This window comes from Oncorhynchus masou, chromosome 25 (genome assembly GCF_036934945.1).
Source record: "Oncorhynchus masou masou isolate Uvic2021 chromosome 25, UVic_Omas_1.1, whole genome shotgun sequence".
NCBI lineage: Eukaryota > Metazoa > Chordata > Actinopteri > Salmoniformes > Salmonidae > Oncorhynchus > Oncorhynchus masou.
In genome coordinates this window covers 41,782,551-41,794,943 of record NC_088236.1, presented here as the reverse complement: position 1 = coordinate 41,794,943, position 12,393 = coordinate 41,782,551, and the positions used below count along the sequence as shown (strand labels likewise).

The window sequence follows — 12,393 nt, the reverse complement described above, 5'->3', positions numbered from 1 at the left end:
AACCCATACTGTAAATAACCTTGCTCATTTGTCCACCGATGTAAAGCCTAGGGCCAGAAACGTTGACGTCTTCTTTAACCCTGACCTGAAGCTCGAGTTGCATGTAAAAAAAAAAATGAAATGCTGCAGCTCGGCGTTTAACAGGCACCAGGAAATGTAACCATGGCACATCTATTTTGGATTCTCTACATTCTCTACGTTGAGAATAGATTTTAAAATTGTATTAAAATGACATTTAAGGCTTTATTAGCTCCTTCCTATAACTCTGATCTTTTATCTCCCTACCAGCCAGGACACAGCCTGAGATCCTCTTTAAGGGCATTGTGGACCATTCTAAAGTCTAGGTTGAAAACGAAAGGAGACCAGGAATTTGCCATGAGGGGCCCTAGACTTTGGAATGGTCTGCCAGAGGACATCAGGCTTGCAGATTCAGCATCTCTTTTGAAATCCCTACTGAAGACACACTTCTATAAAGATGCATTTGAAATCCTACATTAAAAGTATGATTTTAACTAGCTATCTTTTTTTCATTCTCCTTCCTCCGGTCTTTGTTTGTACTTTTCATTTTATGATGTGAAGCACTTAATTACTTGTATTACACAAATAAAGTTCTTATTATTACATTGTGCCGTACATTTGAAACTCATGTTTGACTATGCAATCCTTTTGAAGGCAATGCAATTGAGAGCATAAGAATTCATCCTCCACAAAATGCCATGCTACAAAAGGCAGTCGGGAGGGGAGTTTGTATGACCTATATATATATAGCTGGAGAACAAGTGGCAATTATTCCAGGATTTTGAAGGAGGGAAGGAAAACAGGATGGGAAGGTGGGCACCTGGTTTGCTTTTGGAGAGGCATCCTCCCATGATGGGCCCAAGGTAGAGCCAGGAGGTCTGGCTGGAGGAAGCCCAGGGGAGGTGAGGGGGAGACAGGGTCAGATCCTGGGGTTGGGTTGCTGGGTTGGGAGGTAACGATGACAACGTTGAAATGGGGGTATCAGCACGTGCAGGTGTAGGTCCAGGCCAGCCATCGTAGACCTCAGCTCCTCCACATCACCACCTGGGAAGAGGGTGAGTGATAAACAACAGAGTGTCCGAAAATCCCAGTGTCGGCTGGGGCCGAAGTATCCAATCACATAGCGTCTGTTGGAGATAGACAGGTCGAGTGGCGAATGAGGTGAGCCACTCTCGAGTTTCAAGTTTTAATGTCACATGCACAAGTACAGTGAAATGCCTTTCTTGCAAGCTCTAACCCCAACAATGCAGTAATCAATAACCATGTAATACTAAAAATAACAAGGTAGAACAAAAACACATGAGATAAAAAGAAGAACACGATAATGTAAGTAAACATACTATGTACAGGGTCAGCACCATATTTACAATGTGCAGGGATACTGGATCAATGTAAGGTGTATAAGATAAACAGAGTAACAGCAGTGTACTCTATATGATGATTGTATATGAGTGGGTGTGTAGAGACAGTATACATGTATGTGCATATTATGTGTGTGTGTGAGTAAATGATGGAGTGAGTATGTGTGTTGGATTGTCAGTGTGCGTAAGTGTGTAGAGCCCTGTGAGTGTGCATAGAGACAGATAGTCCGTGTAGCCAAACTGGTCAATCTGGCCTCTCTTTGCTACAGCGCACCTTAGCAAGGGTAGCTGCTAGCTAGCTAACGCAGCACTAGCCTCGCGGCTGTAGCGTTCCCACTGTGCACATCCTAGCTAGCTTTAGCAAGGCTTCTACGAAGTATCTTACACCTAACTAAAGCCAGAACTTACACATTGTTTTTACAACAGGCATTTTCAGCATAGCCCTATTCTACACAATGGCCACTGCTGCCCCAACCCTAGACGAGCCTACCACAGCACTCAAACAACCACATTCTTGTGCTTGTGGCTAGTTGGAAGGATTTTATGCAACAATTGTCTGTTAAGGGAGCATGCTCAAGAAGCACTCGACAACCCAATGTCCTGTAAGCATGGTAAATTTCTCTCTAGAGTGTGTTTGAAAAGGAGGCTAAAATGCGCCACAATTTCTACCCCTCTCCCCCCCTCTCAGCCAGCGGCCGAGGCTCAACTCTCCACAACCCACCACAACGTCGAGTGGCCAGCTCCCTTGGGGGCCCAGGATCCCGGAAGGGACCAATACGATGGGAAAAGACTACCATCCCCCTAAGCAACTGCTTCCCGCATTCCCAGCCTGCATCAGAGAGGCTAGGAGCTCATGGGATAAGCCCCTTGCCAGTAATATCCTGGCTAGGGGTTTCCCGAGAATGGACATGAACAATATGGAAGAATCTGGGTTTTCCGACCCTCCCGTGGTGGAGCCGTCACTGGCTTACCACTTCCAACCAACACTACTGGAAGTTCCCTCCCTAGAAAGACAGAGCGTTTTTTCTGCCTCCATTTACCATAAGACGTACAAAGCCCTGGCCTTGTCAATCAGAGCACTTAACCTGACCTCTTTATTGTTGGCTTTCCAAGCAGAGTTAGTGAAGGATGTGTGGAAGCAACTGGATTCGGGAACCCTGAATAAGGGTGCTTGGGATGGGATCTGTATGATTACGGATCTAAACCTCCGGGCTTCACGTAATGCCATCCCTGGCTGTGGTCATACCGTAAGCCTGGCGGTGTTGGAAGAAAGGGCACTTTGGCTAAGCTTTTCCAGCTTAACAGACAAAGAAACAGCGGACCTCTTGGATGCCCTTGACACCCAAGGAGTTGAGATCTGTATGATTACGGATCTAAACCTCCGGGCTTCACGTAATGCCATCCCTGGCTGTGGTCATACCGTAAGCCTGGCGGTGTTGGAAGAAAGGGCACTTTGGCTAAGCTTTTCCAGCTTAACAGACAAAAAAACAGCGGACCTCTTGGATGCCCTTGACACCCAAGGAGTTGTCTGGCCCGCTGTTGACTCCATGCAGATGTGTGAAATGCGTATGAAAGAAGGCGAAGTCTCCCAGGCCCCGTGGCAACCTGTTGGTCACTGCAACTCGCCATAGTCTCACAGCAGGGAGGAGGCAACACGCCGTCTTTGGGGGCCTAAGACCCCTGGCGACTCAGCAGACTGCCAATGTCTTTGCTCACATGGGAAAATGGGGGGTGTGCACTCTTACCCCCAAGTGCTATCCCCTAGTCACCTTCTCATGTTTTAAGCCGGGACGACAGTCAGCATGTCCTGTCAACCTCCAGTCTCTTCTGACTGACGGAGCTGAATGACAGATTGCCATAACCACGGCTCCCCTTGCCTTGCGGCATTTTTGCCTCTTACCGTCTATTGTGCCAGCAACACGGTTTAAACAGGCTCACGAGTTCCGGGGTTCACATCAAAGATCGCCGTAACCCACTGGGTTTCTCTGGATCTTTTTGGGGAAATCCTATGGCAACTTAGCTCTATTGATTGAAAACTCTATCGAACTATAGGACAGTCAGTAAGGTTTTCCATTACTCATATTTTCTGGTCCGAGGAGATCTGGTACACCAAGTCCATTTTTCACTCATCTCGTTCCTACCTGCGCTTGATCACGCAGTCGGGGATTTGTCAGCTCTACTCTACCTTTGGGGAAATGTTTTGCTCTAATTAGCCCTCCTCTCCGAGGTAGGGCCAAGACAGACCAGACACATAGCTGATCTATTGCTTAGGATTGGGACATCTGGGTTACAAGCATGTTTCCTTCCACCTTTAAGCTACGCCGGTTGAAGCATTGTGTCATTTCATTGGCTGCTCTCTCGCGCAAAACCCCAATTCGGTGACACGGTATAGCCATACCAATTGCCACCTGCTAGGGACACAGTCCAAGAGGATCAGGCATGTTGTTTCGGATAAAACGTTATGCCCATATGCCTGGGACGCATTACGAGGATATCCCAGCAATGGAACACCCTCTGCCCTCCCCTGCAATGTTATCATGTCCTGGGGTGCGCATGACACGCTCTCGCTGGCACTTTAAACCAGTTCCTGAGAGGCAGCCCTCTGCATCTATCCAGACTGACTTGAAAGACAGACTGTAAAAAGCGACAACCCTATGGAGGGTTTTGGAGAACCCGTCCCTCTTTAGTGTTTTTGCACCAGTAGGAGTGGAAGCACTGGCACAGCCTCTCAATGGTAATGCCCTAAGCTTTTTTCTCTCTCCTCGGCCTGCCACAGGCTTATCCCTCATCTTCGAGCCCTTCAAATGACCAAGGATATCCTGGTTGGTGGAGATCACTCTCCCGCATTTAACCAGTCCTGGTAGTTACCGTTATGCAGGGATCTGCGGACCCAAATTACGTTTGCCTGCGACAAGCCGACAAGTCAAGACCTTTCACCAGAGTGACAGTGCCCCTCCCACACGCCCACTGTCTGGTAAAACAGGAGATGCGTTTTTGGAGAAGTGGTGTGACCTACACAGATCATCCCTTGGAATCAGAGGGACGATCTCCTAAAGGTCCAGTTAACTGCCAAGTTACCTGTCACACAGGCCTGGACATTTACAGTAGGGTAACACCCTCTGTAGTTGAGGGTGCATGTCACTTACATAAAACCAGTCTTCAAGCATTTAGCCCGTCACATGGGACTAGAGGTCTTCAAGGGTCCACCCGAGACGGGTCCTGTTTGATTGTCATCGGATCTACGTAACTACAGCTGATAGACTCGGTTGGAACCGAATGAACCGACCACAGCTCTGCATAGCCTATAGCATACTTTTTTTACGCTAGTTAGTTGACTTTATTGACTTGTAAAGGCTTAGCCAACATATAAAGATCTATTTGTTAACCAGAAGAGCAACTTGGCTGATAACCATCCTTTTTTTGTCACTCTGATCCAATTTGGTCTGATTGTCCTTGGGTCCGTTCGGGTCCTCTACATGGGACATGTTGTGCTTGAGGCTTTCCCATCGTGGCCTGTTGTGCCGCTGGAAAGCGGGGAAATGTCATGTTTCTTTTTCTAACCTGCTTTTCCGTCTACCCTATGGCTGCAAAGCGACCATTCCTGCCTTCAGTTTGCCACGGGGTCCTCCTGGGTACTCAAACCCACTCTTTTATGCCTATGCCCAGTGGCAATTGTGTTGTAGCACCCTGGAGGTTGTGGTTACACCCACCGCTCTTCCCGTTTATGGAAGTAGAATGTCTCCACCATTTGTGGCAATGACCCCTGCATTTTTTGGGCACCTCCCTGCAAGGGCAGGCCCCCCTACCTCATTAACAGCTATCTTTGGATGGTGGAGACTGTTGTATTGGAAAATATAATAGCAAAGGCTACAGCCCGGAAGGGCTCATTACACCAGAGGTATGGCTACCTCTTGGGCTCTGTTCAATGGCATCTCATTATAGGAGATTTGCATTTTGGCACGTACAGCCACACCTTATACTTTAATAAGGTCTTTACCAACTGGATGTCTCTGCACCTTTTTTTGTGGCATACTTGTGGCATCTGAGGGATGATGCTGTTGGAACTACACTGGCTTCGGAGAGCATGTCTGCATTATGGGAGTTGTCCCATAGTGAGACATCAAAACAAGTATTTGAAATAGAACTCAAGATTTCTTACGTAACCCCGATTCTATATGAATATGAGTGAGATCGCAAGGAAGATGTGCAAGGAGGAGAGGCATGCAGTTTGGCGGGTTAAAGGCTCTCTTTATGGAAAGGGGCTCTCATTCGCCACTCGACTTGTCAGTCTCCAACAGCTCTGTGATTGGATATTTTGAGCTTATGGACACACCCAGGCGCATCCTGTAAGTAACCTAGAGTTTTCGCAAGCCCTTCTCCTGTAGTGTGTGGTGTGTTTGCATGTATGTGAACCACTGCCCATTTTGGAAATTGAAATACAATACTTACAGTATATCAACCATGGCTCAACATTTTTACAACGAACCAATACGCTTTTCGAGCTATTCATGATGCTGAGAAACATGGACAAAGTCCTGGAAAGGCCACTGTGGTAGTTAAGACTAGCCTAACACTAACAGCCATTAGCATTCACCACACCATCCACAGTCCTCTCAGTGGCATTGTTAAAACATATTTGTTTTCCACCAACAACAAAAAACAGCCTCATCAACCACATATTTGAAAAGGAAAGGGTATGTAGTTGTCCGTCAACCTGCCCGTCTGTATATATTGGATCAGAGAAGAGAACTCCATATTTTAGCGATTTCATTAATACAGTATGTTCTGTGAGGCCCAAACTTGGTTCTATGAGGTTGTATAGAGCAGCTATTACTATTCCTGTGTGCTCTGCCCTCCAGCAACACTTGGCAACAATGTAAGGCTGAGAAAAGGTTGTCACTTGTTTTCAACCCTTCTCGCTCTACCATGAAGCTAGTGTGTGTGTGTGTGTGTAGGTGTGTGTGTGTAGGTGTGTGTGTGTGTGTGTGTGTGTGTAGGTGTCCAAATGCCCTTAAAGTGGAATAGGTGTTAATTGGTAACATTTTTCCACGTACATTGTTACTTAATAAATGACATGTTGCATACATAAGTGTTAACCATTAACAGCCTTTGCACCTATTCACTTTAAATGTCACTCTGTAGTGAAGGGAAGCAGAGGCCCCATGAGTTTCAAAACCACCTTTGTTTTGCTGCCAAACGCTGCCCACACACCCCTGCCAGAACTTGTGGTATTTCAACCCACTTGCTGTTACAATACAGCGGTTGATAGGAATACGAGTGCGGTACTACAGTAAGAAGCATAAGAACAGTATGATTCATCGTCAATAGCAAAAACATCCTTTGGGTGGTGCAACTGAAGGGAGTACTTAATATTCAGAGCACAGCTTAATGTCCATGAGGTAAAAAAAAGAAAAAAAAAGAAGAACAAAATAAAGCTAGAACCTGTTGAATGGAGCAGTGGTTAAAGTATTAGAGACCAAGTGAGACGTGGAAAGCTCGCTCTTCTGAGTGACAAAACACATTTTACGCAGTAAAAGGTTTGTGCCGTGTCATCACTCTCAAACTGTTTAAGACAAGTATTTACGCACACATATACTTCGCAATACATTCACCTCAAAAGGATCACAAAAGAAACATTGGAGTTGAAGGATATTTCCATTTCACTTATTTTGCAGCATAGAATTAAATGATCAAGAGTCAGTTTTCGTCGTCTTTAAAAAAAAAAGGTAATATACAAGCTGAGCATGATAAACAACTGGGTAAGCCTGGTTCTTTTTGGGAAGAATGTGGGCGTTTGTTTTTCCCTACACAATTTGTGAAAATCTCCATGGCAACGGTTCATAATTTCCACTCTCAATGACGCACAAACAAACAAACACACCTCAAAATGTTACCTCAAAATGTAATTTCGTATTAGAACGATGTTTCCCTATGAAGAAATCAACAACAGTCAAAAACTGTATTAAGACTGAACCCTTACAACAACAAAAAAATGCAATTTCACGTTTGAAAATTGTATTTTCACACATGAAATAGCTGTTTTCACATGCTGAGCTTAAGATGTCACGTGTACTAAATTATAGTTCACATGGTAACACCACCTTTTCACATGTGAGAAGAACAACATGTTGTTTTCCCCACACATGTGAAATGCAGTTTCACATTTGAATTTTTCATTTTCACATTAGAATACTCCAACTGTGAAAATCTCACTTCCACACGTGGAATTGCAGACTCACATGTGGGATTGAAATAATGTTATTCTCCTCAAATGTGAAAAGATGGTGTTCACATGTTACAGTAGCAATGTTTCCACCGGTGGTATTAGGGTGACAAAATCTAAAAAGCCCAAATGCAGGACAAGGGAACGATTTTGCAAGACATTTGCAAAACAGTGGACAGAATAATTGTTTTTGGGGCAGGTTAATGGATCACATTCAAATGGCGATATAGTTCTGCTGTCTGAAGGTCACTGCCTGTAAAAAGGGGCAATCTTTAGTTGCTACATCAGTTTTTGGACTTATAAATATGAACCCATAAATTCTTGAAGAATACACTGATTATACAAAACATTAAGAACAACTGCTCTTTCCATGACATAGACTGACCAGGTGAATCCAGGTGAAAGCGATGATCCCTTATTGATGTCACCTGTTATATCCACTTCAAATCAGTGTAGATGATGGGGAGGAGACAGGTTAATGAGGGAGTTTTAAGCTTTGAGACAATGAAGACATGGATTGTGTATGTGTGCAATTTCGAGGGTGAATGGGCAAGGCAAAAAAATGTAAATGCCTTTTGAACAGGGTATAGTAGTAGGTGCCAAGCGCACCGGTTTGTCTCAAGAACTGCAACGCTGCTGGGTTTCACGCTCAACAGTTTCCCGTGTGTATCAAAAACGGTCCACCACCCAAAGGACATCCAGCCAAGTTGACATAACAGTGGGAAGCATTGGAGTCAACATAGGCCAGCATCCCTGTGTAATGCTTTTGACACCTTGTAGAGTCCATGCCCCGACAAATTCAGGTTGTTCTGAGGGCAAAATGGGAGGTGTACAACGTATAAATGCCTCATGAGCTTAGCTTAACTCATACCCCATCAGAACACAAAACATAAGCTTGTTTACACCAATGCTTGTAAACAAAGTAGATGTAAACAACCACTATAAAGCTGGTCGGTCCCTGGATGGGAGACCAGCTGTAGCTGGAAGTAAGAAAAAATAAACATCACATGGGGATTTATTTTTTCACAAGGGAAAATTTCACAGGTGTCCAAAAACCACACCTGAAATTTCAACAACAACAAATTATATATATATATATACACACACACATACAAACAAATATGTGTGTGTGTGTGTGTGTGTGTGTGTCTAAGGGAAGAGCACTATATCTTCCATGTGTCCATATCAATAATTCCATGCAAATTCATATTTTATGAACATCAAAACTGCACGAGAAAGGCTGCTATTGTGAGGTTCAAGCAAGCCCGAGATATTTAGTGCTAACCCAAAGTAGGTTAAGCAGATTTGGTCCTCACAACATGATGCAGATCCCAGTCACTCACCATTGGGCCTGTCCCCAAGCAGTGCTAATGATCCGTCCTGCAAACAAGCTGTCAGTTTCACTCACTTCTCCCCACAAATGTAATATTTTTCACTGGAATGTAGCTGGGAATAAGCCATTATGGCTCAAACCTTAGGCAGTACCCCCCCCCCCCCCCCCCAAAAAATGTAAAAATGGATTTTTATTTTATTTTAATTAAATCGACAATAATGTTAAACAGAGGGCCAAATTCAAATCGATGGCCACCTCTATCTCTTAGAAAAGTGACTTTACTTTTTTTGAGCAGCCCAAGTAAACATACTTCACTTCTAAACGGACTCCAGTTAAGGACTCCAACTGCATGAACATTTGGGGCGGCAGGGTAGCCTAGTGGTTAGAGCGTTGGACTAGTAACCGAAAGGTTCAAATCTGTCGTTCAAATCTGTCGTTCTGCCCCTGAACAGGCAGTTAACCCACTGTTCCTAGGCCGTCATTGAAAATAAGAATTTGTTCTTAACTGACTTGCCTAGTAAAATAAAGGTAAAAAAACAAAACTGCACCACAGCCAATAGCACCTTACTTGATCACCGATGTGGCACTCCTGAGGGGTTGGTATCACACACACACCAGGTAAAATAAGGGGGGAAAAACATGATTCCCAGATATAACAACTTTCCACACCTGCACCTCCACCTTATACTACCAGGAGAATGTTGACCCATCCAGGTCATGATGAAGCCCACACACAAACAGATACAGCAGGCCAGGTAGTAAGTGACCCTTTTCCCTAAAGAGACAATAACAAACTCCACACAGACTATAGCTGCACTGAACTGCCTTGGGCATTCAGTGACATCAAGAGTCAGATGTACAGTAGCTTTAGTAAATCTGTATCAGAAATGATTTTGGTTCCTCAAGCAACCATACAGTAGTGTGCCATTTTCACCTTAAAGGCCCAGTGCAGTCAAAATGCAGTTTCCCCTGTGCTTTGTATCATATTGTACAACAGCTGATGAAAATAACACTGTAAAAGTTAGAAGAAAAATAATATTAGTGCTATTTCCAGCTGGTTGAAATTACAATTGAAACAGGATCATCTAAACAGCAGGTTTTGCATGGGTGGAGTTCTGGCTTGCCTGCTGACATCACCAGGCGGTATACGTCAACAGACCAATAACAAAGAGAGTTCCAAACCTCTTTGCCAATAACAGCTAGTTTTCAGGTTACATAGCCGTCCAATTGGGTCCTTCACTCAGACCACCTCCAGACAGTCCTCGAAAAATTATAAAATATTTAAAGGAAAACTATTCCAGTAAGGTACTTAATTGTTACCCAAAAATGATTTAACATTGAGATTCACTGCGTGCTCATAGAACAGGGCTGTGGAAAGCTGAACAAAAATGGAGGAAATCTAAACTTCCGGAGGACCTTTCCTCCTTCCACTCCTTCTCTACATCTGCTGCTATAGCTGCTTTCTACCACTCTAAATTCCAAGCCTCTGTCTCCTACTCTGGGCAAGTCTTTTCCTCCCCTCCTCCATCTCTTTGGAAAAAAAAGGTTGACGACATGAGCTCCTTATTTACACAGCCTACGGAGTCCACTGGTCCCACTTACACAAAACTACCCTAAAAATTGTATTCGTTGCGTACACAGATTAGCAGATGTTAAAGCAGATGCAGCGAAAAGCTTATGTTTCTAGCTCCAGCGGTGCAGTAAGTGTCTAACAGTAGAATACCAATACACAAATAATCCCAACCCACCCCCAAATGTAAAAAAAATTCTAAAAAATTCAGAACGAGCAATGTCAGAGTCCGGAATATAAATATGTATAGACAGTATGGACGATATAAAAGTAGGAAAATATACGTACAGCAGTAGTTCAGTAGGATGAGCTATGTCGAGAATACAGTGTGTACAGCGCCTTCAGAATGTATTCAAACCCCTTGACTTATTCCACATTGTTGTTATAGCCTGAATTCAAAATGGATTTAAAAAAAATTCCCCTTCACCCATCTATACAAAATATCCCATAATTAAAGTGAAAACAGGTTTTTAGACATTTTTGCAAATGTATTGAAAATGAAACACCAGTGTCTGGTGGAAAGCAGGTTTTCCTCTAGGATTTTGCCTGTGCTTAGCTCCATTGTGTTGTATTGGATTTGCCCCAAACATTTGTATTCAGGACAAAAAGTTAACAGCTTTACCACTGTTTTTGCAGTATTACTTTAGTACCTTGTTACAAACAGGATACATGTTTTTGAATATTTTTTTATTCTGTACAGGCTTCCTTCTTTTCATGGTGACATGCCTGAGCAGTTTCCTTCCTCTCTGGCAACTGAGTTAAGGAATCCTGTATATTTGTAGTGACAGTGTATTGATGCACCATCCAAACTGTAATTAATAATGTCACCATACTCAAAGGGATATTCAATGTCTGTTTATACCCATCTACCCCAATAGGTGCCCTTCCTCACGAGGCATTGGAAAACCTCCCTGGTCTTTGTGGTTGAATCTGTGCTTGAAATTCACTGCTTGACTGAGAGACCTTGCAGATAATTGTATGAGTGGGGTACAGAGAAGAGGTAGTCATTCAAAAATCATGTTAAACACTATTATTGTCGACGCAACCTATGTGACTTGTTAACCACATTCTTACGACTGAACTTATTTAGGCTTGCCATAACAAAGGGGTTGAATACTTACTGATTCAAGACATTTCAGCTTTTCATTTTTTATACATTTTTAAGAAATTCAAAAAACTATAATTCCACTTTGTGTAGGCCAGTTCCAAAACTCAATTCCATCTAAAGTCAGGCTGTAACAACAAAATGTGGAAAAATTCAAGGGGTGGGAATACTTAATACATAAACTCAGCAAAAAAAGTAACGTCTTCACAGTCAACTGCGTTAATTTTAAGCAAACTTAACATGTCTAAATATTTGTATGAACATAAAAAGATTCAACAACATACAAACTGAACAAGTTCCACAGACATGTGACTAACAGATATGGAATAATGGATCCCTGAACAAAAAAAGGGGGTCAAAATCAAAAGTAAGTCAGTCAGTCCACCACCAAATCGATCCCGCTCCAGAGTACAGGCCTTGGTGTAACGCTCATTCCTTCAACAATAAATGCAAATCCGACCATCACCCCTGGTGAAACAAAACCGCAACTCATCAGTGAAGAGCACTTTTGGCAAGTCCTGTCTGGTCCCTCAACGGTGGGTTTGTGGCCATAGGCGACGTTGTTGCCGGTGATGTCTGGTGAGGACCTGCCTTAGAACAGGCCTCCAATCCCTCAATCCAGCCTCTCTCAGCCTATTGCGGACAGTCTGAGCACAGATGTGCGTTCCTGGTGTAACACGGACAGTTGTTGTTGCCATCCTATACCTGTCCCGCAGGTGTGATGTTCGGATGTACAGATCCTGTGCAGGTGTTGTTACACGTGGTCTGTCACTGCGAGGATGA

The 12,393-nt window shown here is 43.7% G+C and overlaps 1 protein-coding gene across 3 annotated transcripts in view; it reads right to left on the bottom strand.

The window, feature by feature from the left end:
- Positions 1-12,393, bottom strand: part of LOC135514362 (apoptosis-inducing factor 3) — a 44,433-nt gene that overhangs the window by 13,396 nt on the left and 18,644 nt on the right. For 2 of the 3 annotated variants that reach the window (XM_064937804.1, XM_064937803.1), the window contains exon 2: positions 839-1,062. The exons of the other annotated variant lie outside the window; for it this stretch is intronic. In XM_064937804.1, coding sequence (XP_064793876.1) covers positions 839-869 — 31 coding nt within the window. In that variant the 5' untranslated portion in view covers positions 870-1,062. The remainder of the gene's footprint in view (positions 1-838; positions 1,063-12,393) is intronic. 3 annotated transcript variants of the gene reach the window in all.